The sequence below is a fragment of the Somniosus microcephalus genome, unplaced genomic scaffold (genome assembly GCF_052327205.1).
Source record: "Somniosus microcephalus isolate GS21.2 unplaced genomic scaffold, FLI_Smic_1.0 unresolved_chr1, whole genome shotgun sequence".
Lineage (NCBI taxonomy): Eukaryota > Metazoa > Chordata > Chondrichthyes > Squaliformes > Somniosidae > Somniosus > Somniosus microcephalus.
Window position 1 is genome coordinate 161,804,021 of NW_028225179.1, and position 25,695 is coordinate 161,829,715.

Consider the following 25,695-nt stretch of genomic DNA (forward strand, 5'->3'; position numbering starts at 1 on the left):
GCCACAGAAGGCGGTGGAGGCCAGTTCATTAAATATATTCAAGAAGGAGTTAGATATATTTCTTAAGGCTAAAGGGATCAAGGGATATGGGGAGAAAACAGGGACAGGGTACCAAGTTTGGATGATCAGCCATGATCTCATTGAATGGCGGAGCGGGCTCGAGGGGCTGAATGGCCTACTCCTGCTCCTGTCTTCTATGTTTCTATGTTTCTTTCTTGAAATAATGCCATGGGATCTTTTACATCCACCTGAGAGAGCAGACAGGACCTCAGTTTAATGTCTCATCCGAAAGACGGCACCTCTGGCAGTGCAGCACTCCCACAGCACTGACTGGAGTGTCAGCCTGGATTTTGGTGCTCAAGTCTCTGGAGTGGGACTTGAACCCACAACCTTCTGACTCAGTGGCGAGAGTGCTACCCACTTTTTTTTTTATAACTATACTTTATTGAACATGAAGAAGATTTACAACATCTTGATCTTTTCATTGTATGATACAAATCAATTCCGCCACCACATTTTAACATCAAAACCTGAAGTTTAATTTGTCACCTGTAACATATATTAATCAATTTTACTTTAAAAATTGTTTGTAAAATACTATCCTTAAATTCCTTTCTGAATAAAACATCCACAGAGCCTTATAATGATCTTTTAGCTTATATTTAAAAAACTCTTTTAGATTGATTCTCCTCCCCTTAAAAAACAGCGCATTCCTTCTTTGCACAATCACGAATCTAGCCAAACTGAACATTAAATTAATTGCCGCTCCGTTAGACTCGGCCAGACTCTCCTGCAATCCCCATCTCAAAATTGAGTCCCACGGGATGCCCATTCTCGCTCTTCGGTCCCCACCCAGCAAAAAAACTTCACACAACTGTCGAACATAGTGCTTAAAGTCACTTAACTGCGGACATAACACCAGTAAATGGGACAGAGTCTCATCCTGTGTCCCACACATTGGGCAAGTTGCCGCCTCCACTCGCCCAATCTTGCACAAGACCGTCATGGTAAAAATCCAGTTATGAGCCAATTTGAAATCCAGTTCAATCCACTCTGGACATTTAAAATTCGCCCACACTCCCTTCCAAATCCTGTTGAAGTCCAGCTGTGGGTATATACTCTGCCAAAACTCCTGACCAGCAGGTGTCTTGAATCTCCATTCTCTGAATACCTCATAGAAATCTCGAGTATTACAGATGTCAAATTGGACCAACTCTCCCCCTTTCTCCAGTACAAAGCTTGGAAAAGCAGGACGCATTTTACTTCCTTTGGAGATTTCCACATTTATTTCTTCCATCCAATCCTGCGGCATTGCCCTCACAATCTTCTCATACATAATTCCTATTGCTTTTTCCTCTACCTCCTGATCCTCCTCCCACACCATGTCCCTCATTATCGCTTCCGGCAACCAACCTGGAATCACCTCGTATAATACATTTTTCACAGATATAATCCCAGCTTTTATAAAAGCTTGATTAAATAAAACCTCTCCTTCGATGTTGACCCACCTGTTCAAAAATAAGGGCTGTTCTAAAAATTCCTCAGCCCCCTTGGGCATAAACTGCACACTTTTTAAAAATTGAGCCCAAGTCTCTACAGCCCCCTTATAAAACCTAGGGAGAAGTTTAATCGATTTCCAAAACATATTATTGTATTCCATATACAATATCCCCTGCACTCCTATCCCACTTCGTTTGAAAAAATGCTCAAAACAACTCTTCCAAAAACTTGCATTTGACTTCTGAAGAAATCTCTTCACCTATTTGATTCTAAAGGATTTTTTCTTCATATCAATATCTGGGAAATTGAGTCCTCCCTGATTTCTCCGTCCAATGATGGTATTGTAAGCCACCATGGCTGGTTTCCCTTCCCATAAAAACCTCACACAAGCCTCTCGGATGGACTTTTCCACCCACTCAGGAATATCTTCCACCGTCAATAAGTACCATAGCTTAGATAGCAGGAGGGCAGACACCACTGTCGCTCTTCCTTGCACTTTCAACCACCTTCTTTCCCATCTTCCCAAAATCTTTTTAATTTTCATAACCTTCAGTTCCCAATTTAATCGATCCACTTCATCCCTGTCTTTCTTGCACCCCATATGCACCCCCAGAACTTCCAAAACCTCCACCACCTTAAAGGGACATTCCCCCAACCATTCCCCCCTACCCCTCCCTGCAACCAGGCATTGGGACTTACGATAATTCACTCTGGCACCTGAAGCTCGACAATATTCCTCCACTACCTCCATAGCTTTCCTCACTGACTCCCCATTTCTCAATGTTAAGGTTGTGTCATCTGCATATTGGTGTATCACCGACACCAGCCCAGAACTGGGGACCACAATCCCAACTACACCTTGTTTCTTTCGCATCATGTAACCTAATGGTTCTGCTACCAATGTGTACAGCAGTGGGGACAGGGGACAACCCTGTCTCACTGATCTCTGTATCGGAAAATACTTGGATAAAAAACCATTACATTTAACACAGCTAAATATGTTTGAATAAAAAATCCTTATCCACTGAATGAAATTTTCCTTGAAACCAAATGCTTCCAAAACCTTCAATAAAAACTCATGAGAGACCCTATCAAAGGCTTTCTCTTGATCTATCTTTAATACATACGCCTCCCTCCCACTCTCTTCCATGAGCTCTATCGCATCTCGGATTGAGACCACAGAGTCTGCGATGTCCCGGCCAATGACTCCATAGGACTGAGAGGGCCAAACTATCTCCAGTAAAACCTCCTTCAAACGATTTGCCATAACCCTCGCCAAGATCTTATAATTCACATTTAATAGTGTGATGGGCCTCCAATTCTTCAGATCCCGTCTATCCCCTTTATTTTTATAAGCTAAGCTTATGATACCTCTCCTCATTGATGGGGCCAGGCTTCCCTCAATTTTAATTTCCTTAAAAACTTCTAAGAGCAATGGACTTAAAATCTCGAAAAATTCCTCATAAAATTCTGCACTTAGTCCATCGGACCCTGGGCTTTTCCCCCCCTTCATTCCACTTATTGCTATTTTTATTTCCGCTAATCCTACTTCTTTATCACACATGCTTCTCTCATCCTCCTTTAAACCCTTTTCAATAAAAGCAGTAACCTTCTCCATCTCCAAATTGGAAATGTCTTCTTTTGTATATAGCTCTTGATAAAAGCTGCTAGCCGCCTCCAAAATCTCCTCACTTTCATGAATGATCTTCTCCCCAACCTTCAACTCCTCAATTAACGATAATCTCTGTCGCAGCTTCTCTTGCTCTAGAAAATATCTAGTGCATCTTTCGCCCTCCAATGCATCTCTAGCCTTTGCACGGAGAATGGCCCCCTTGCATTTTTCAGCTTGCAATAATTCCCACTCTTCCTTTAGCACCCGGAACTTAGTCTCTGCTCCCTTATCCCCTCCGTCAACTGCTTTACAGACATCCGTAAACCTTTTGTTTATATTCTCTTCTCGATGCCGGTTAGCTGCCGCCCTCTTTTTCCCATAACGTACCGAAAAAACTTTGACCTCATATTTGAAATTGTCCCACCAAACTCTTCTTTCTTTCAAGAACAAAAGTTCCTTCCGAGCATTCCTTATTATATTTATAATCCCTTCTTTATAAGCACTTTCCTTCAGGTATTGATTGTTTAAAATCCACACCCCTGAACCGATCTTAACTCTGCTGTTCCTAATTCTAAGAACCAAAGCCAAGTGATCGCTAAAAAATACTTTTTTATAATAAATCTCCATCACCTCTGAACTTAACCCTTCCCGCATTAACACAAAATCTATTCGGCTCTGTTTTAAAACATCACCCACCCAACCTGCTCTGGAGAACTCCCTTTTTATGGGGTTCCGGTCCCTCCATAAGTCTCTCAAATTTAAATTTGTCATCATTTTTATAATCATCCCTCTGGAGTTATCCTCTTTAAAGGTCATCTGGGCTGAAATGTCCATCCAAGATAAAAATACATTAAAATCCCCCACTATACAAGGATTTTCCACCTCTGCCACTTCAGTGAATAACCCCCGAAAAAACTCGCGATGCTTGCAATGGTCGTTCGGTGCATAGATATTAAAAAGATCACAATTAAATCCCTCCAATTTTACCCTTAGCCGTAAAAACCTCCCCTCAGTGTCCTTGTCCACCAAGGCAACGTTCTCTTCAATGGACGGACTCACCAAAACAGCCACCCCTCTACGGTTATTGTTTACACAACTTGCAAACACCTCTCCCTTCCAAACCTTCTGAACTCTTTCTAGAATATCCTCATCCCAAAAGGTTTCTTGCAGACACAACAAGTCCATGCCTTTAAAACCCTGCAACAACTGCTGTAAATTCTTCTCACCCCTCAGTCCGTTCACATTGATCGAGACCAATGTAATCATGGCTCCAAAGAAGGGAAGTATGCCCAATAATCTCCCCATCATTTAATCTCTGGCTCTTCCCTCCTCTCATGCTCCTTCTCAACTTTTCGGGCAGCTGTTGCTTTTTCCTGTAGCCTCTGGCTCTTTTTCCCCTCCTGTTTGACCCCTCCCTGCTGTTTCAGGCTCTTCCTTGCCTTAAGTTTGGACCCAGGAGCTGCCCTTTCTCCCTCCTTCTGCCCCTCACTAACCTTTCCCTTTCCACATGATGCCACCCCATCCCCGACTTCCATGTCTCTGTCCCCCTGTGCCTGCTCCCCATCAGATACATAATCCTGCTCCCCGTCAGATACTTCATCTCCCATAGAGTCTTCCTGCTATCGCAGTTTCTCCCACTGTGCTGCCCCCTTCGACCACGTCTCTACCTCTGACCCTTGCACCTTGTTCCCTCACTCCATGGGACAATGGCGCACCTAAATTGTTCCCTTCTGACATCCCTATCTCGCCGATCCCATTCTGCTGTCCCTTTAAGGCTCCTGCCTCTTGCACCCTCTCCCCGCCCTGCCTCCTCCCGCTCACCAAAATATCCGACTCCCTGCCTCTCCCCGGAGCACTCACTTCCACCACACACCCCGCTCCTGCCTCCTCTCCCCCCGCAGACATCAGACTCCCCAGGGGGAGCTGAACTACACTAAGGCTCGAGTCTGCACTCGACCCTTGCTGCCCGCTCCTGTCTTTGTTCCCCTCCATAGCACTCGCCGTGGTTTCTGCCAACTCCATCTCGATCTCCGCCAACCTATGCCTCGTCCTGTGCTCCTTTTTGCTTCATTTTACCGGCTGTATCCTCCGACTGCACCGCACCTCCGGCCGTTCCACACTCCTCTCCTGCTCCTTCTCCCATCTCCTCATCACTCATTTTGCTCCCTTCTGCCACACACTCACAGCAGGTGGGGCCTTTACAACACACCCCACAGCTCTCCGCCTTGCAGCTCTGCGCGATATGTCCTGACTCACCGCAATTGTAACAATACAAATCTGGACAGTTTCTCACGAGATGGTCATGTCCCAGACAATAGTAACACACCTTTACTTGGTTATCATGCAGCACACGAAAGTACTGCACTCCTTTCAGTGTCTCGAACTTCATACTGTAAGGCAAAGACCTCACCCCCTCTGGAAACCGCACCTTTACATACCGGGTTCTGTCTGCTACCTGTGTTCCCGGATAGTACCTCCTCTTTATTTCGGAACAGATTTTAATGTCCCACGACTCCAACTTTTTGCTCAGCACTTCGTCCTCGATGTACACAGGCAAGTTCAAAAATGAAACCACCACCTCCTCTGAATATAGCAGAGTCACCTCCAAAAATTTCACCCCAACTTTCAGACTGAGCTGCAGTTTTTCCACCTCCTCACGGCCACTGACCGTCACCTCAAATCCCACATTTGGTTTTGGTCGGCAGGCAAAACAGCTTCCCTCACCACAGTCCTCATGAACCGCCTGGATTATATCCCAGGCTCGAATCTTCTTATCTTCACATTGCACCACCACCGTATTTTCTTTACCAAACCTCCTGAGGTCCCGGCCCAAATCTTTGGACCTTTTTTTTCCCCTTCCCACCACAGTTTCTTCCCTAATAAAATTCCTCTCGGGAATATTGTCCTCTGAGGGGCCCGGCACTCCGGACCCCTCAGCAGCCATCTGGCTGCTTTTTGTGGGCCAAAAAGACCCTAAAACCTGAAAACAACACCCCAAAACCCTCCACCAACTTTTTACAAAACTTCCTCCAACACCCAGCTGCAATTAGGCAACCAGTCACACCTGGCTCACTCCTAGCCCCTCCCACCTAGAGAGTGCTGCCCACTGAGCCCCAGCTGGCACAAGGGAGAGAAGACAAGAAAAGATTAGTGGGTAATGTAAAAGGGAACCCAAAAATCTTTTATAAACATCTGAAAAGTAAAAGGATAGTTAAAGGAATGGTGGGGCCGATTAGGGACCAAATAGGAGCTCATCATACGGAGGCAGAGGGCATGACTGAGGTACTGAATGAGTACTTAGCATCTGTCTTCACAAAAGAAGAGGATGAAGTTAATGTCGCAGTAGAGGAGGGGGGAGTAGAGAAATTGGATAAAAATGGATAGAAAGGAGGTGCTAAATAGGTTGTCATCACTCAAAGTTAACAAGTCACCCAGTCCAGGTGGATGCATCCTAGATTGCAGAGGGAAGCTAGGGTGGAGATAGCAGAAGCTCCGACCACAATCTTTCAATCTCCCTCAGATATATGGGAGTGGTGACAGAGGACTGGAGGATTGCAAATGTTACACCCTGTTTAAAAAAAGGGAAGAGGGACAAACCTGGTAACTACAGGCCAATCAGTTTAATGTCAGTGGTGTAGGTGGGCATCCTTTACCTGGTTTACGGTAATTTACCTGGTCAGGCAGCCTTTGCTACTGCACGGTGACCAATTCCAATCAGCGGTTTTGAATCGCTAAACCCGCCCCCCCCCGCCTCCAGTTCTGACTGGAGGAACTTATAATTAATGATATATTAAAAACGGACAAATAGTCTGGATGCAAGAAAGTCAAATTTTATTAAAACTAAAGAAACTACACCACACGATCAAAGTAATCACGGTAAAATTGCTTAACAGGGGAAGGCAGACGGCAAAAACGAGGGATAAATGGCTACAATGTTAACCTTACAATCTTAGCAACATTTCCCTTAAATTACCACCCCTTTACTTCTCACTAGATTGTCTTGCTAGTGGGTCAGAAGCCTTGCTCACCTGCAGTCCAAAGAGTAAAAGAGACAAAAAAGGGGGCAGAGGACTTCCTGGGCTTAATCTTTATACCCTGGGAGTCCCTGCTGTTTTCGCGCCGAAAAGGTCCGTGCGCAATTTCGTGCCGAAAAGTCTGAATACACAAGAGAAGGGCTTTTAACTTCCTCCATTCATACATGGAGACATCACATAGTAGAGTCAATTTCAGTGAATGGATGTGTGTTAACAACCCATTCTGCTTGCCGTCCGATGATTGGCTGATTCAAATGGGCCATTCCCCAGTGTAAACAAGCAGCTTGTAGGTTACCGGACCCGCCCAATACCACAGGGTGACTGACAGCTCGGGCTCCATTCAAACTTACTACAGGGCAGCGCTGAGCTTTTCATATGCTAACAGCCTGTCTGTCCTTTTCTGCTGCCTTTTAAAATTCTGTTTCCATGAGGTCTGTTCAGCCATTTTTATGCCCTGGGCAATTTAAACAGTCCAAAACTCAAGAGTACATCTTTTAATAAAATGTACAATCTTAAAGTGTGCGATTTTCACAAAGTTCTTTGATTCCAGTGTCCAAGTGCTGCCTAGCTTACGAGCTTTTTAACGCAGCCTTTTGTGGTTCTGGGTATGTTTTAAAACATTGTCCAACCCAGAGACAATTTAAATCACACAAGTCTTCGTCCACGATGTGGATTAATATTTCCCGATCTTCGGGGGCTGAGGGGATTTTGCGATCCCTACAGTGGTGGGTGAACGACTAGAGACCATTGTCAAGGACAAATTTAATTCTCACTTGGAGAAGCATGGATTAATAAGGGGCAGCCAGTATGGATTTGTTAAAGGTAAATCATGTCTGATTATCCTGATTGAGTTCTCTGATGAAGTAACAGAGGGTTGATGAAGGTAGTGCAGCAGATGTTGTACATATGGACTTTCAAAAGGCATTTGATAAAATACCATATGAGACTTGCTCTGAAAATAGCAGCAGAGGGAATTAAAGGGCTGATGGTAATTTGGGTATATAATTGGCTAAGGGAGAGGAGGCAGTGAGCAGTGCTGAGGGATGTTTTTCTGACTGGAGGGAAGTATGCAGTGGGCTCCCCCAGGGGTCGGGATTAGGACCATTGCTTTTCTTGTTATATATAACTGACCTGGACTTGGGTATAGGTGTACAATTTCAAAGTTTACGGATGATACTATTTACTATGTTGCCAAGTTTTGAGAGTGTAGTAGTAGCAGACTTCAGAAGGACAGAGACAGACTGTGAAATGAGCAGACACAAGGCAGATGAAATTAAATGAGGATAAGTGTGAAGTGATGCACTTTGGGAGAAACAACAGGGAGAGGCCGTATAATCTAAATGGGACTATTTTGAGGGGGTGCAAGAGCAGAGGGACCTGGGGGCCCATATTCACAAATCTTTGAAAGTGCCGCGGCAAGTTGGTGAGGCGGTTCAGAAAGCGTATGGGATACTTGGCTTTGTAAATAGGGCCATTGAATACAAAAACAAGGAAGTTACACTAAACCTTTACAAATCACTAGTTAGGAACATAGGACAGGAGGAGGCCATTCAGCCCCTCGAGCCTGTTCCACCATTCAATGGGATCATGGCTGATCTGTGACCTAACTCCATACACCCGCCTTTGGCCCATATCCCTCAATACCTTTGGTTAACAAAACCTATCAATCTCAGATTGAAAATTAACAATTGATCGAGCATCAATTGCTGTTTGCGGAAGAGAGTTCCAAACTTCTATCACCCTTTGTGTAGAAGTGTTTCCTAATTTCACTCCTGAAAGGTCTGGCTCTAATTTTTAGACTCTGCCCCCAGTCCTAGAATCCCCAACCAGCGGAAATAGTTTCTCTCTATCTACCCTATCTGTTCCCCTTAATATCCTGAAAACTTCGATCAGATGACCCCTTAACTTTCTAAATTCCAGGGAATACAACCCTAATTTGTGTAATCCCTCCTCGTAACGTAACCCTTGAAGTCCGGGTATCATTCTGGTAAACCTACGCTGCACTCCCTCCAAGGCCAATATATCCTTCCTAAGGTGTGGTGCCCAGAACTGCTCACAGTGCTCCAGGTGTGGTCTAACCAGGGTTTTGTACAGCTGCAGAGTTTTGGCCTCAGCTGGAGTCTTGTGTACAGTTCTGGGCACCACACTTTAGGAAGGATGTCAAGGCCTTGGAGAGGGTGCAGAGGAGGTTGACCAGGATGGTACCAGGGATGAGGGACTTCAGTTATGTGGAGAGACTGGAGAAGCTGGGATTGTTCCCCTTAGAGCAGAGAAGGTTAAGAGGAGACCTAATAGAGGTGTTCAAAATGATGAGGGGTTTTGATCGAGCAAGTAGGGAGAAACTGTTCACTCTGGCAAGTGGGTTGGTAACCAAAGGTCACAGATTTAAAATAGTTACTAAAAGAACTATAGGTGAAATGAGGAGAATTGTTTTCGTACAGAGGGTTGTTCAGATCTGGAACGCACCATCTGAAAGGATGCTGGAATCAGGTTCCACAGGAATTTTCAAACAGTAATTGGATGAGTCCTTAAAGAGGACTAGTTTGCAGAGTTCTGGGGATAAAGCTGGGGTGTGGGACTAAATTGGACAGCTCTTTCAAAGACACGATGGGCACAGACACGATGGGCCGAATCACCTCCTTCTGTGCTGTTAGATTCTATGATCAGTGTGAAGTCGCTGGTGTGTCAGCAGGTTGGATGACTGAGTGAATCCCTTCCCACACACGGAGCAGGTGAGCGGTCTCTCCCCAGTGTGAACTCGCTGATGTGTCAGCAGGTGGGATGACTGAGTGAATCCCTTCCCACACACGGAGCAGGTGAACGGTCTCTCCCCAGTGTGAACTCGCTGATGTAGCAGCAGGTGGTATGAATTAGCGAATCCCTTCCCACACACGGAGCAGGTGAACGGCCTCTCCCCAGTGTGTCGGTGTTGGTGTTTCTTGAGCTCCCCGGAGCTTTTAAAACTCTTCCCACACTCAGAACATTGAAAGAGTCTCTCCCCAGTGTGAACTCGCTGGTGTCCCTTCAGCTCCCCGGAGCTTTTAAAGCTCTTCCCACAGTCAGAACATTTAAAGGGCCTCTCGTCAGTGTGAACTCGCTGATGTATCAGCAGGTTGGATGACTGAGTGAATCCCTTCCCACACACGGAGCAGGTGAACGGTCTCTCCCCAGTGTGAACTCGCTGATGTAGCAGCAGGTGGGATGAATGAGCGAATCCCTTCCCACACACGGAGCAGGTGAATGGACTCTCCCCAGTGTGAACTCGCTGATGTACCAGCAGGTGGGATGAATGAGCGAATCCCTTCCCACACACAGAGCATCTGAACGGCCTCTCCCCCGTGTGTAGGTGTTGGTGTCTCTTGAGCTCCCCGGAGCTTTTAAAACTCTTCCCACACTCAGAACATTGAAAGAGTCTCTCCCCAGTGTGAACTCGCTGGTGTCCCTTCAGCTCCCCGGAGCTTTTAAAGCTCTTCCCACAGTCAGAACATTTAAAGGGCCTCTCGTCAGTGTGAACTCGCTGATGTGTCAGCAGGTTGGATGACTGAGTGAATCCCTTCCCACACACAGAGCAGGTGAACGGCCTCTCCCCAGTGTGTAGGCGCCAGTGTCTCTTCAGATAATGAGCGCTTTTAAAGCTCTTCCCACAGTCAGAACATGGAAATGGTCTCTCATCAGTGTGGACAAGTTGGTGCTGCTTTAGTTCCCTGGGGTTTTTAAAACTCTTCCCACAGTCAGAACACTGAAATGGTCTCTCCCCAGTGTGAACTCCCTGGTGTGTTTGCAGGTGGGATGAACAAACAAATCCCTTTCCACACACGGAGCAGGTGAACAGACTGTCCCTGGTGTGACTGTGCCGTTGAACTTCCAATGCTGACGGGGAACTGAAGCCCTTCCCGCCGTCCCCACCTTTACCCGGTTTCTCCCTGGTGTGACGGTGCACGTGTCTCACCAGGTCAAGCGATCGGCTGAATCCGCGTCCACACACTGAACACGTGTGCGGTTTGTCTGCGTTGCGATCCCTGCTCTCTCCTTCCATGTGCAAAGGCCGATGATATTCAGGTCCTGATGAATCCAGCGACTCTGTCAGATCTTGACGTGATGTTTGGTCTGAGCTTCCCGCCTGTGACTGCTCCACTTCTATAACCCTGTAAATTGAGATCAGAAAAGGATCAGAGGCAAACTGTTGTTTAATTTTCCCCTTTCCGAACCTAGGGGCAGTGAAGCTGATTTTCAGGCCCCAGGTTGGTTGAAAGGATCAGCAGTAAAGGCGGCTGTAATGCACACAAGCCCCCGCGCTCCAGAAAGCACTCTGTTGACTCCGAGTCCCGCGCATGTGCTCATGGCCCCCGCGCTCTCCTTCCTGCTCTACAATCGCCCGTCCCGATCGGTCCGCAACACGCATGCTCAGCACACAAAACCCCGCGGTTGGAACATCGGGCGTGCATGCGGAGCCGCAACATCTGGTACGTGTGAGCGGCTCAGGTGGGGGCGAGTCGGTGTTTCGCCTCAGCCACAGGGAGGTGCGTATGCGCAGGACGACCCAACATTCTTCCCGTCAGCAATCACTCCCTCATTTCTTTAATAAAAACAGAAAATGCTGGAAATACTCAGCAGGTCAGGCAGCATCTGTGGAGAGAGAAACAGAGTTAACGTTTCAGGTCGATGACCTTTCGTCAGAACTGCTTGCTCTTTAGTGTCAGCCAGTGGCTCAGTGGGTAGCACTCGCGCCTCTGAGTCAGAAAGTTGTGGGTTCATAGTCCCACTCCAGAGACTTGAGCACAAAAATCCAGGCTGACACTCCAGTGCAGTGCTGAGGGAGTGCGGCACTGTCGGAGGTGCCGTCTTTCAGATGAGATGTTAAATTGAGGTCCTGTTTGCTCTCTCAGGTGGATGTAAAAGATCCCATGGCATTATTTCAGGAAAGAAAGACTTGCATTTAGATAGTGCCACCAGATATCCTAAAGTGCTTTACAGCCAATGAAGTACTACAATGAAGTAGTCACTGTTGTAATGTGGGAAAGAGCAGGGGAATTATCCCCAGTGTCCTAGCCAATGTTTATCCCTCAATCACCATAAAAAAATGATAGATTATCTGGTCATTATCACATTGCTGTCTGTGGGAGCTTGCTGTGCGCTAATTTACTGCCACATTTCCTACATTACAACAGTGACTACACTGCAAAAGTACTTCATTAGCTGTAAAGTACTTTGGGACGTCCGGTGGTGGTGAAAGGCGCTATATAAATGCAAGTCTTTCTTCCTTCACTGGTCTCACCAGCAACCTCTTCTGGCGGTTGCTGGATTGACAGCCGAGAGTCCGCGCATGCGCACAGGGAGCAGTGGTTTGGGCCGAGTCCGGCACAGCGACCCCTCCCGGTCACCAAGGGTAACAACCGCGCATGCCCAGAGGAGACCAACCCCCCTCCCCCACTCGGAGCTGCACCTGCGCACTCGGATCCTGCCGGACGGAGTCGGCGCGGGGCCATTCCGGGGAAAGGCCTTGGTGTCGGTTCCAGAGTCGCGATCGGTGACGCGAAGTGAGTTTTCTCCGCTCCGATTGGGTGGAGAATGGCGCGGGGTGGATCGGGAGAGAATCGAGAGAAATAGAAAAACCAGAGAGTCTGCGAGGCTCCGGACCGAGCGGCGGCACTTGGACGGTGCACGTGATCTCCTCGGGGACACGTCACCCGGGCCCGCAGCCTGATTGACGGCAGCTTCCCACCAATAGGGAGCGAGCGGGGCGAGGCTGGAGGAGCGAGCCGGCGGCGGGTCCTCCAACCAATCGGGGAGCCCGAGGGGCGGGACTAGCGCCGGCTGATTGTCTGATCCGCAGGGCAGCGAGTTTCTCCAGTCCCTTGTTCAGGGCCCGGGGCGGCTGTGGGCCTTTATTCCCCGCATTGGACACAAGGCTCTTTGGCTCAGGCACAGGGTGACGTCGCACTGAAACTTTCCGCTCTCCTTTACAAAGATGGCTCTTTGTCTCAGGCACAGGGTGACGTCGCACTGAAACTTTCCGCTCTCCTTTACAAAGATGGCTCTTTGTCTCAGGCACAGGGTGACGTCGCACTGAAACTTTCTGTCCTCCTTTACAAAGGTGGCTCTTTGTCTCAGGCATAGGGTGACGTCGCACTGGAACTTTCCGCTCTCCTTTACAAAGATGGCTCTTTGCCTCAGGCACAGGGTGACATCGCACTGAAACTTTCCGTCCTCCTTTACAAAGATGGCTGCCGTTAACCTGGGCCTGTAAGGGGAAGAAATCCCCACAACTGCAAACACGGGATCTTCAGGTTATTATTCGGGGGCTTGCCTCCTGCACGAGTTGTTTATGAAGCCTCCCCACCCACCTACCGGTCCATTACTCCCTCCGTCGCGATTCTTACCCGCTGCACCATCGCCCTCCCGGCTTCAGCTCCTCTCCATCTCCAGTAACGCACTGCGCATGCTCAATATACCGGCACCTCCCGCGCCTGCGCACTGGGCTCTTGTAGTCTGGGTGCGGCACGTGGTCCACTGCAGGGAATGCTGGGTAAAAGACCAGATTAGTGAATGGAACATGATTTACTGTGATCAGATTGAGGACTGAACCATGTTCATTCTAGTAGTCATGGTTTGTTTCTGCTGATCTTAATAACCCCTGTATCTGCGCTGGAGATTAATATTCTGTTTAAATAGTGAATAAATAAAGCTCGAGGAACAGCACCTCATCTTTCGATTCGGCACTTTACAGCCTTCTGGACTCAACATTGAGTTCAACAATTTCAGACTTTAACCCTTACTCCCATTTTTCATGCTGTATGATTTTGCCATTCCCCATTTGCAACATTTTCCAAGACTCGGTTTCACAGCCACATCTCTTTCCTCAGCACCTGTCTCCAGTTCCAACTTATTCCACGTGGATTCCAACTGAACTTCCACCCTTCGTGTTTCAGATCCACCCAGGATAACTTTCCTGCCTCTTACCTTAGCAATATCTGTTACATCTCCAGCTTTTTCCAGTTCTGATGAAGGGTCGCAGACCTGAAACGTTAACTCTGTTTCTCTCTCCACGGATCCTGCCTGGCCTGCTGAGTATTTCCAGCATTTTCTGTTGTTATTTCAGTGAATAAATAAGCTTTGTTTCAAACACAGTGTGTCAAATATTTGATTTCTCCATGATAAGAGAAGACGAATTGATGTTCTGTTCCAGACTGTTTAATTTTTGGGCCTTTTCTTACTCGAGATTATTTCCATTCTCATCTCGTTCGCCTTCTACCACATCAAACCCCAAGCTTGATCCGTTTGAGTACACGACTTGTGGGTGTCATAGAATGAACTGTAGTCATAGAGTCATAGAGTTATACAGCACGGAAAGAGGCCCTTCGGCCCATCGCGTCGGTGCCGGCCATCAAGCCCTGTCTAACCTAATCCCATTTTCCAGCGTTTGGTCCGTAGCCTTGTATGCAATGGCATTTCAAGTGCTCATCCAAATGCTTCTTGACTGTTGTGAGGGTTTCTGCCTCCACCATCCTTTCAGACAGTGAGTTCCAGATTCCAACCACCCTCTGGGTGAAAAATTTCTTCCTCAAATCCCCTCTAAACCTCCTGCCCCTTACCTTGAATCTATGCCCCCTTGTTATTGACCCCTCTACTAAGGGAAAAAGCTCCTTTCTATCTACCCTATCTATGCCCCTCATAATTTTGTACACCTCAATCAGGTCCCCCCTCAGCCTTCTCTGCTCCAAGGAAAACAACCCCAGCCTGTCCAGTCTCTCTTCATAGCTGAAGCGCTCCAGCCCAGGTAACATCCTGGTGAATCTCCTCTGCACCCTCTCCAAAGCAATCACATCCTTCCTATAGTGTGGCGACCAGAACTGCACACAGTATTCCAGCTGTGGCCTAACTAGCGTTTTATACAGCTCCATCATAACCTCCCTGCTCTTATATTCTATGCCTCGGCTAATGAAGGCAAGTATCCCATATGCCTTTTTAACCACCTTATCCACCTGTTCTGCTGCCTTCAGGGATCTATGTACATGCACACCAAGGTCCCTCTGACCCTCCGCCTTACCTAGGGTCTTAACATTCATTGTGTATTCCCTTGCCTTGTTAGTCCCTCCAAAGTGCATCACCTCGCACTTTTCCAGGTTAAATTCCATTTGCCACTGTTCCGCCCATCTGACCAACCCATCTATATCGTCCTGCAGACTGAGACTACCCTCCTCGCTATTTAGCACCTGATGCGCTATCAATAACTCAAAAGACTGAGATTAAGCGAGTAATTAACAGGCTTTTATTAACAAGAGAATGAAGGTGTGCCTCGAGTGGTCGACCGGTCCAGAATACAAAGGGGCTGCGGAGCAGTCACCTTTACACCAGGATTTGTGGGAGGAGTCAGCCGAGGCATGTACAGGCATGTACACAGTGGAATACAAACAGTGGTTTACCACCCCACCAATTTTCGTGTCATCTGCGAACTTACTTATCATACCTTTTACATTCACATCCAAATCATTAATGTAGACCACAAACAGCAAGGGACCTGTAAAGTCTGTGGTTTGTGCAGTTAATTACGACACAGACTTCAGGAGTAACATACAACAGGACTTTACTATTCGAAGGTCAGGGCGAATCTGCCCAATAAAACCTGCCACAGCACTTATATACTGGTGTGGTCACTGTCGGTATTACAGTATACAGAAGCCAAACAAGTAGTGCCACACCTAAAGTAGTTCTCTTAAAGGTGAACGGTTACATACAATAGTTCTCTTAAAGGTAGACGGGTACATACACTACAATCCTCCCTTTTTAGCTTACAACATACTGATTTCCCATTAAACATACATTATAACATATATACAACTTTATGCAAGACAGTTCACAGATTCAGTCTCTCTGGAGGTTTCCGGACTCTGTCCGGATAACGCCTCAGTGGTGTCGTCATTCCCGGCGGGGTAGTAGGTGCTTCTGGCAAAGTCGATTTGGCTTGAAAGACAGTCTCAGGTTCCTCTGATTCCAGTATTACCAGATCGGAGGTAGGTGTTCTGGGTATCTCTGTTTCAACAGTAACCGGGTAAGGTGGTGAAGTAGGCTGGCCATTTGTGGCTGACCCTATGATCTGGTCAACATGGCGCCTTATTATACTGTCCCCAAGGTCCACCGTATACATCAACGGGCCTAGCCTTTTTCCAATAGTTCCAGGCTGCCATTTCTCGGTACGGTAGTCCCGGGCCAAAACTTGTTGACCTATCTGAAAAGATCTAGTGGCCCTTTCATTCATGCCCTGGAATTGCCGGTTCTCTACGTCCCTTCTGACGTTTGGCTTGAGCAAATCCAGCCGGCATCTTAGTCGTCTATTAAAAAACATCATGGCGGGAGTTTGATTTGTGACCGCATGTGTTGCATTCCTGTACGCCAACAAGAAGCTATCCACCTTATGTTGTAAGTTAATGTCTTCATTACCCATGGCCTTTATGGCCTTCTTGAAGGTCTGGACAAACCTTTCAGCCAATCCATTGGAGGCGGGATGGTACGGGGCTGACGTGTAGTGCTTAACCCCATTGCTCTTTAAGAATTTCTTGAATTCTTCGGACACAAATTGCGGTCCATTATCAGAACAGATCTGTTCCGGCAGGCCATTCCTAGCAAACATAGTCCTTAACACTGTGATGGTTTTTTCTGTGGTGGTGGTGGTGATCTTTATTACCTCCGGCCACTTGGAGTGTGCATCCACCGCTATTAGGAACATTGAGTCCATAAATGGACCAGCAAAGTCGATGTGTACCCTTTGCCAAGGAGATGAGGGCCACTCCCATGGATGCAGAGGAGCCTGTGGTGGCGCGTTCTGAACCTTCTGACATCCTAGGCAGTTCTTAGTGATTTCTTCGATGTCTCCATCAATGCCTGGCCACCATACAAACGCTCTTGCTAGGTTCTTCATCTTCACTCCACCCAGATGTCCCTCGTGCAGCTCCTTTAACACCTTCTTTTGAAGTTTGGGTGGAATCACCACTCTAGATCCACACATCAGGGTTCCTCGACACACTGACAGCTGTTCTTTCCTCTGTGAAAATGCTTGCAGCATTGATTCGCCCTGTGCTGGCCATCCCTCCACCGTTAAATCATAGACTCGTGAAAGAGTCGGGTCATTTCTTGTTTCATTTTCGATCATCGAATTTGTTATTGGTAGACACTCCACTATGGATGAGTGGAACATCTCTACCGGGTCCACTGTAGTCGCTTCTTCTACTATCGGCAATGGCAAGCGCGATAACCCATCAGCATTTCCATGCTGTTTGGACCTTTTGTATTCTATGTCATATTGGTGTGCCCCAAGTAACACGGACCACCTTTGTAACCTTTGTGCTGTCATGGTGGAAACGGCCTTGTTTGGGTTGAATATGGACACCAACGGCTGGTGGTCTGTCAGTAATGTGAACTTCTTACCTTGCAGGTAATGATTGAATTTCTTCACGCCCCACACAAGGCTGAGGGCCTCCCTATCTATTTGAGCATAATTTCGCTCCGCGGAGGTCAATGATCGGGACGCGAATGCCACTGGCCTTTCCGAGCCATTTGGTAACTTGTGTGAAAGTACTGCTCCAATTCCATAAGGGGAAGCATCACAAGCTAGACGAAGGGGTAACGTTGGGTTGAAATGAGCCAACACTTCTTCAGAGGTAATCAACTCCTTGCTTCTGCGAAAAGCCTTTTTACATTCCTCACTCCACTTCCATGGTATTTCTTTCCGCAACAGAGCATTCAGCGGATGCAGCACCGTGGATAGATTTGGCAGAAACTTGTGATAATAATTAATCAACCCCAAGAATGATCTTAACTGTGATACGTTTTCTGGAGCGGGGGCCTTCACGACAGCTTCTATCTTGTCAGGTGACTTGTGCAGCCCCTCTCGGTCAATGACATGACCGCAGTACGAGATCCGTTTTTGGAAAAACTCACACTTCTTGCGATTGACTCGAAGGCCATATTCCTTCAACCTGGTGAGCACCAGTTTCAAATTTGTGAGGTGTTCTTCCTCGTCTTCTCCCGTAATCAGGATATCGTCTAAGTAGCACTGCGTGCTTGGAATTCCTTGTAATACCTGCTCCATGGCCCTCTGCCAAATTACTGGAGCCGAAGCTACCCCAAAAACCAGTCTATTATAACGATACAAGCCTCTGTGTGTGTTGATGGTGAGGTACTGGCGTGACTCTTCCTCGACTTCCATTTGTAAGTATGCCTGAGCCAGGTCTATCTTGGTGAAGTGTTTCCCTCCAGCTAACGAAGCAAAGATATCTTCGATCCGTGGAAGCGGGTATTGTACCGTGTGCAGCACCGGATTCACTGTGATCTTGAAGTCTCCGCAGATGCGGACCTTCCCTGGTCCCCCTGGCTTATTACTTGAAGACTTCATGACGGGAACAATGGGCGTGGCCCACTCACTCCAGTCCACTTTTGACAGTACCCCTGATCGTTCAAGTTCTTCCAGTTCTGCCTCCACAGCTGGTCGTATGGCGTAAGGGACCGATCTGGCTTTGAAAAATTTTGGGCTTGCATGTTCTGCAATCTTAACCTTTGCTTTAATTCCTCGCAGTGTTCCCAGTCCTTGCTGGAATACCTCTTTAGCTTCGTCCAATATTCTGGACAACCGTTCAGGTTTGACCTCTTCCTTTCCGTCATGGTGTTTAGTGAATGCCAGTCTATCTTTATTTTCCGGATCCACTCTCGTCTCAGAAGTGGTGGACCTCCCTCAGGCAACACATACAGGTCCATCCTTTGGTGATCTTTGTCCTTGTATCTCACCTTGACTTCTATCTTTCCGATGGGGAATACTTTGTGCCCCGTGTATATCTGCAGTACTAGTTCCGTATCCCGCAGTGGAATATGCTTGAATAACTTTTTATAGTCATGCTTATTCATGACCGTCAGCGCCGATCCGGTGTCCACTTCCATTTTCACTTGGACTTTTGCAATCTGTAGTGTGATCCAGATAGTTTGTCGGTCAGCTTCGTTACTCACATTGTGAATTCTCAGACTATCCAGTCCTTTGCAGTTGGAGTGTGAGTCCGACTTCTGTTCCTCCGGACTCTTCCTAGTCACCTCCTGTACCTTTCTGTACCACTTTTGTGGTGACTCATTATTGTTGGTCTTCTTTCCTGACCGGCATACCTTAGCTATGTGACCGAGCTTGCCACATTTCCTACATTCTTGGTTTTTAAACCAGCATTGGTTCTGGTCGTGTGTTGTCTTCCCACAACGATAGCATTTCGTTGTACCCGAAGTAATTTGTTGCACCGAGTGCCGCTGCCTTTAGCTGCATTTCCGCAGTTCCTTTCACTGCGGCTTCGTTTGATGCTGCGATAAGGAGAGCCTTATCAAGTGTAAGATCGTTCTCTTCGAGCAGTCGTTTTTGTGTTTCTTCCTTCAACATTCCGCACACGAATTTGTCTCTCAGTGCCTCTTCCAGGTTGTCCCTAAACTGACAGTCTTTCGCTAGCCTACGCAGTTCAATCAGGTACTCCGCGTTGCTTTCCTCTTTCCATTGCGTTCTCGCATAAAATTTTGATCGTTCCACTAACATCAGTGGTTCGGGGTTAAAATGATCCTTCAGGACAGCAACAATATTCGTGAAAGACTGATCCGCCGGTTTAGCTGGTGATAGAAGATGCTTCAATAACCCGAATGTGTTCGCACCCATTGTGTTAAGTAAGGTTAAAGCTTTTTCATCATTTGCTATTTTATTAGCCTTACAATGTATCTCAATGCGTTCCACGTACGTGGCCCAGTCTTCTATCTCAGAATTAAAATCGTTGATGTTACCACGCTTAGGCATCTTCCTCTCCTTGGGAACAATACAAGTATTTCTTTAAATTATTATTTTTTTCTAAGATGGCGGTTTCCCGCTCTTATTTCCTCTCCCCGCCCACTTCAATGGCGGTTTCCCGCTTCTGTCTTCTTCCCTGCCTAATGGCGGCTTCCCGCGTTTCTTCCCTGGCGGGAGGGGTACACTTTCCCCACGGGCGACGGCCGCTGGCTTTCAGGTTCACAGCCTGCGCGTCGGCTTCAAGGCTTTCCCCTTTTTTTTTTCCTGGCAGGGCAACCGGCTCTGGGTACCCCGTTGACGGCGAACAGGTTAAGCCGCTGGGCTGGCTCTCGCACAGTTCCCCTTGCTCGGCTCTGTCTGTCTCTCCCGCTCGCTCGGCTCTACCGGCGCTGGGTACACCCCGTTGACGGAGGACAGTTCAGCCGCTGGACTGGCTCTCGCGCTGTCTCTCTTGGTCGGCTCTGCCTCTCCCGCTTGCTCGGCTCCCAATCGCACCTCCCAGCCCTCTCGCAGTCCGGTGCTTCCCTCCCCGGCTGCGGCTGAGTTTCTCTCTTCCCGCGCCTACGCTCCCGGTCGCAGCGCTTCGTGGCTTCGGTCACTGCCCGGCTTTTCCCCGCCGGTCGCGGACTAGCTGTCTCACGACGCCGTTGGACCCGACTTTTTTTTTATTGTCCGGCTCCTTCCCCCCTCGACCGTGGTCGAGTGCACAGCCCTTATCCTCCGGCTATTCTTTTCACTTTCCCTTACTCACAGTCACCGTGGCCGCCTTGCTTCTTGCTGATCGGCTCACTCCGCACCGTGGCAGAAGGGACAGTCAGTGCCTGTTGCTGATGGAAGTTTTTGTCGCTAAAGTCTTCCTCCTTTCTATTGCTGCAGCCTCGAGGTTTTCTCCCAGCAGAACGACGAGGGCGGTTGCCTCTTTTCGACGCTCTTTAGTTGCTTTGGAAGTATTGTTGCCGCAGGGTACGATCGGACTCGTCGCCACTGTAAAGTCTGTGGTTTATGCAGTTAATTACGACACAGACTTCAGGAGTAACATACAACAGGACTTTACTATTCGAAGGTCAGGGCGAATCTGCCCAATAAAACCTGCCACAGCACTTATATACCGGTGTGGTCACTGTCGGTATTACAGTATACAGAAGCCAAACAAGTAGTGCCACACCTAAAGTAGTTCTCTTAAAGGTGAACGGTTACATACAATAGTTCTCTTAAAGGTAGACGGGTACATACACTACAGGACCCAGCACCGATCCCTGCGGTACCCCACTGGACACAGGCTTCCAGTCACAAAAACAACCTTCGACCATCACCCTCTGCCTTCTGCCACATCCACTGCACTACCCTCATCCACACACCTAGTCACCCCCTCAAAAAAATTCAATCAAATTAGTCAGACATGATCTTCCGTTGACAAGGCCATGCTGACTATCCCTGATTAATTCTTGCCTCTCTAAGTGGAGACTAATTTTGTCCCTCAGAATTTTTTCCAATAATTTCCCTACCACTGATGTTAGGCTCACTGGCCTGTAGTTCACTGGTTTATCCCTACTACCCTTCTTGAATAATGGTACTAGATTAGCTGTTCTCCAGTCCTCTGGCACATCCCCTGTGGCCAGAGAGGTTCTGAAAATTTGTGTTAGAGCCCCTGCAATCTCCTCTTTTGCCTCACACAGCAGCCTGGGATACATCTCATCCGGGCCTGGGGATTTATCCACTTTTAAGCCTGCTAGAACCGCCAATACCTCCTCCCTCTCGATGCTAATATGTTCGAGTATATCACAGTCCCCCTGCCCTATTTCTATGTTTACATCGTCCTTCTCCATAGTGAAAACAGATGCAAAAAATTCATTTAGAACCCCACCTACATCTTCCGGCTCCACACACAGATTGCCACTTTGGTCCCTAATGGGCCCTACTCTTTCCCTAGTTATCCTCTTACCCTTAATATACATAAAACACCTTAGGATTTTCCTTTATTTTGCTCGCCAGTGTTATTTCATGGCCCCTCCTCGCTCTCCTAATTTCTTTTTTAAGTATCCCCCTGCACTTTTTATACTCCTCTAGGGCTTCCTCTGTCTTTAGTCCTTTGTATCTGCCAAAAGCCCTCCTTTTTTTCCTAATCCATTCTCGTATATCCCTTGACATCCAAGGTTCCCTGGGGTTTTTGGGCCCACCCTTGACCTTTACAGGACCATGTTGCCATTGTACGATCTCAATTTCCCTTCTGAAAGACTCCCATTGCTTCGATGCGGATTTTCCTACAAGTAGCTGATCCCAGTCCACTTTGGCCAGATCCTGCCTTATCCTATTAAAATCGGCCTTCCCCCAATTTAGAACCTTTATTTCCGGTCCATCTCTGTCCTTTTCCATGACTACCTTAAATCTCACTGAATTATGGTCACTGTCACCAAAGTGCTCTCCTACTAACACTTCTTCCACTTGGCCGGCCACATTCCCTAGAATTAGGTCCAGTACTGCCCCCTCTCTTGTAGGGCTTTCTACATAACAACAGAAATTGCTGGAAAAACTCAGCAGGTCAGGCAACATCCGTGGAGAGAAATTTGAGTTGACATTTCGGGTTGGACCCTTCTTCAAAACTGGAAAGAAAAGAAACTAGATCGAAGGCAGGGCTGCGATCGGACAAAAGAATAAAAGAAACAAAAGAAGTAAAAGAGATTAGAAGCTAGATGAGATGGTAATAGGCTGGGATTAGGTGTAAAGTGTACTGGCAGGGCAAAAGATAGCTGCCAGGTGTGAGAGAGAAACAAAAGGAAAGGGGGGGGGGGGAAAGGAGTGGAACAATTACAAGAGGAAATGAAATGGGGGCCGAGCTTATGATCTGAAATTGTTGAACTCGATATTGAGTCCGGAAGGCTGCAGACTGCCGAATCAGAAGATGAGATGCTGTTCCTCGAGTTTACGTTGAGCTTCCGTGGAACAATACAAGAGGCCAAGGACGGTGAGGTCCGAGTGGGAATGGAGCGGTGAATTAAAATGACAGGCGACCGGAAGCTCGGGGTCACCCTTACAGACTGAACGGAGGTGTTCCGCAAAGCGGTCACCCAATCTGCGTTTGGTCTCCCCAGTGTAGAGGAACAGCACCTCATCTTCCGATTAGGCAGTCTGCAGCCTTCCGGACTCAATATCGAGTTCAACAATTTCAGATCATAAGCTCGGCCCCCATTTCATTTTCTCTTGTAATTGTTCCACTCCTTTCCCCCCCCCCCCTTTCCTTTTGTTTCTCTCTCACACCTGGCAGCTATCTTTTGCCCTGCCAGTACACTTTACACCTAATCCCAGCCTATTACCATCTCGTCTAGCTTCTAATCTCTTTTACTTCTTTTGTTTCTTTTATTCTTTTGTCCGATCGCAGCCCTGCCTTCGATCTAGTTTCTTTTCTTTCCAGTTTTGAAGAAGGGTCCAACCCGAAACGTCAACTCAAATTTCTCTCCACGGATGTTGCCTGACCTGCTGAGTTTTTCCAGCATTTTCTGTTGTTATTTCGGATTTCCAACATCTGCAGTATTTTGCTATCGGACTTTCTACATGCTGACTCAAAAAGCTCTCTTGGATGCGCTTTAAGAATTCTGCACCCTCTAAGCCTTTCACACTCTGACTATCCCAGTTAATATTGGGGAAGTTGAAATCCCCCACTATTATTACCCTATTATTTGCACATTTCTCTGAGATTTGCCTACATATCTGTTCCTCTATTTCCCCCTGACTGTTTGGGGGCCTATAGTACACTCCCAGCAAAGTGCTTGCCCCCTTTTTGTTTTTAAGTTCCACCCATATGGCCTCATTAGAGGAACCTGCTAATATATCATCCCTCCTTATAGCAGTAATTGACTCCTTAATTAATATTGCGACACCCCCTCCTCTTTTACCTCCCCCTCTGTCTCGCCTGAAGATTCTATACCCCGGAATATTGAGCTGCCAGTCTTGCCCCTCCCTCAACCATGTCTCCGTGATAGCAACAATATCATACTCCCATGTGTTCATCAACACCTTCAGTTCATCCACCTTATTCACAAGACTCCTTGCATTAAAATAAATGCCATCCAGCCTTGCCCTACTCCCTTGTGCCGTTACATATTTGCCCTTCCTTCCAAACTGACTTGTTTTTTCCTCTATATTTAGCTGTACATCACCCCCTATTGTAGCTCCACTCTGTATCCCATCCCCCTGCCAGGTTAGTTTAAACCCCCCACAACAGTGCTAGCAAACCTCCCCGCAAGGATATTTGTCCCGCTCTGGTTCAGGTGCAACCCGTCCGGCTTGTACAAGTCCCACCTTCCCCAGAAGCAGAGCCAGTGATCCAGGAAACTAAAGCCCTCCCTCCTGCACCAACTCTTTAGCCACGCATTCATCTGCTCTATCCTCCTATTCGTATACTCACTAGCACGTGGCACCGGGAGTAATCCAGAGATTACAACCTTTGAGGTCCTGCTCTTTAATCTGCTACCTAGCTCCCTAAATTCTTGCTGCAGGACCTCATCCCTCTTCCTACCCATGTCATTGGTCCCAATGTGAACCACGACCTCTGCCTGTTCACCCTCCCCCTTCAGAATGCCCTGCAGCCGTTCAGTGAAATCCTTGACCCTCTGTCTTACCTAGGGGCTTACCATTCATTGTGTATTCCCTTACCTTGTTAGTCCCTCCAAAGTGCATCACCTCACACTTTTCAGGGTTAAATTCCATTTGCCACTGTTCCGCCCATCTGACCAACCCATTTATATCGTCCTGCAGACTGAGGCTACCCTCCTCGCTATTTACCACCCCACCAATTTTCATGTCATCTGCGAACTTACTGATCATACCTTTTACATTCACATCTAAATGATTAATGTAGACCACAAACAGCAAGGGACCCAGCACCGATCCCTGCGGTACCCCACTGGACACAGGCTTCCAGTCACAAAAACAACCTTCGACCATCACCCTCGGCCTTCTGCCACTCAGCCAGTTTTGTATCCAATGTGCCAAGGCACCCTGGATTCCATGGGCTCTTACCTTCTTGACCAGTCTCCTATGCGGGACTTTATCGAAAGCCTTACTGAAATCCATGTATACCACATCCACTGCACTACCCTCTTCCACACACCTAGTCACCCCTTCAAAAAATTCAATCAAATTAGTCAGACATGATCTTCCCTTGACAAAGCCATGCTGACTATCCCTGATTAATCCTTGCCTCTCCAAGTGGAGACTAGTTTTGTCCCTCAGAATTTTTTCCAATAATTTCCCTACCACTGATGTTAGGCTCACTGGCCTGTAGTTCCCTGGTTTATTCCTACTACCCTTCTTGAATAATGGTACTACATTAGCTGTTCTCCAGTCCTCCGGCACATCCCCTGTGGCCAGAGAGGTTCTGAAAATTTGTGTTAGAGCCCCTGCAATCTCCTCTTTTGCCTCACACAGCAGCCTGAGATACATCTCGTCCGGGCCTGGGGATTTATCCACTTTTAAGCCTGCTAAAACCGCCAATACCTCCTCCTTCTCGATGCTAATATGTTCGAGTATATCACAGTCCCCCTGCCCTATATCTATGTTTACATCGTCCTTCTCCATAGTGAAAACAGATGCAAAAAATTCATTTAGAACCCCACCTACATCTTCCGGCTCCACACACAGATTGCCACTTTGGTCCCTAATGGGCCCTACTCTTTCCCTAGTTATCCTCTTACCCTTAATATACTTATAAAACATCTTAGGATTTTCCTTGATTTTGCTCGCCAGTGTTATTT

General features: G+C 47.4%; 1 protein-coding gene across 1 annotated transcript; it reads right to left on the reverse strand.

Moving 5' to 3' along the window:
* Positions 1 to 6,920: 6,920 nt before the first annotated feature.
* On the reverse strand, positions 6,921 to 13,741 carry LOC147096416 (uncharacterized). Its single transcript, XM_085975188.1, has 2 exons — positions 13,527 to 13,741; positions 6,921 to 11,291 (listed from the first exon to the last, which is right to left on the reverse strand). The coding sequence occupies exon 2, from the start codon at positions 11,180 to 11,182 to the stop codon at positions 9,797 to 9,799; it is 1,386 nt and encodes a 461-aa protein (XP_085831314.1). The 5' UTR covers positions 11,183 to 11,291; positions 13,527 to 13,741; the 3' UTR covers positions 6,921 to 9,796.
* Between the last annotated feature and the right edge of the window lie 11,954 nt (positions 13,742 to 25,695).

Coding starts and splice junctions, on each gene's coding strand:
- LOC147096416 (XM_085975188.1), bottom strand. CDS start 11,182: ATGGAAGGAGAGAGCAGGGATCGCAACGCAGACAAACCGCACACGTGT.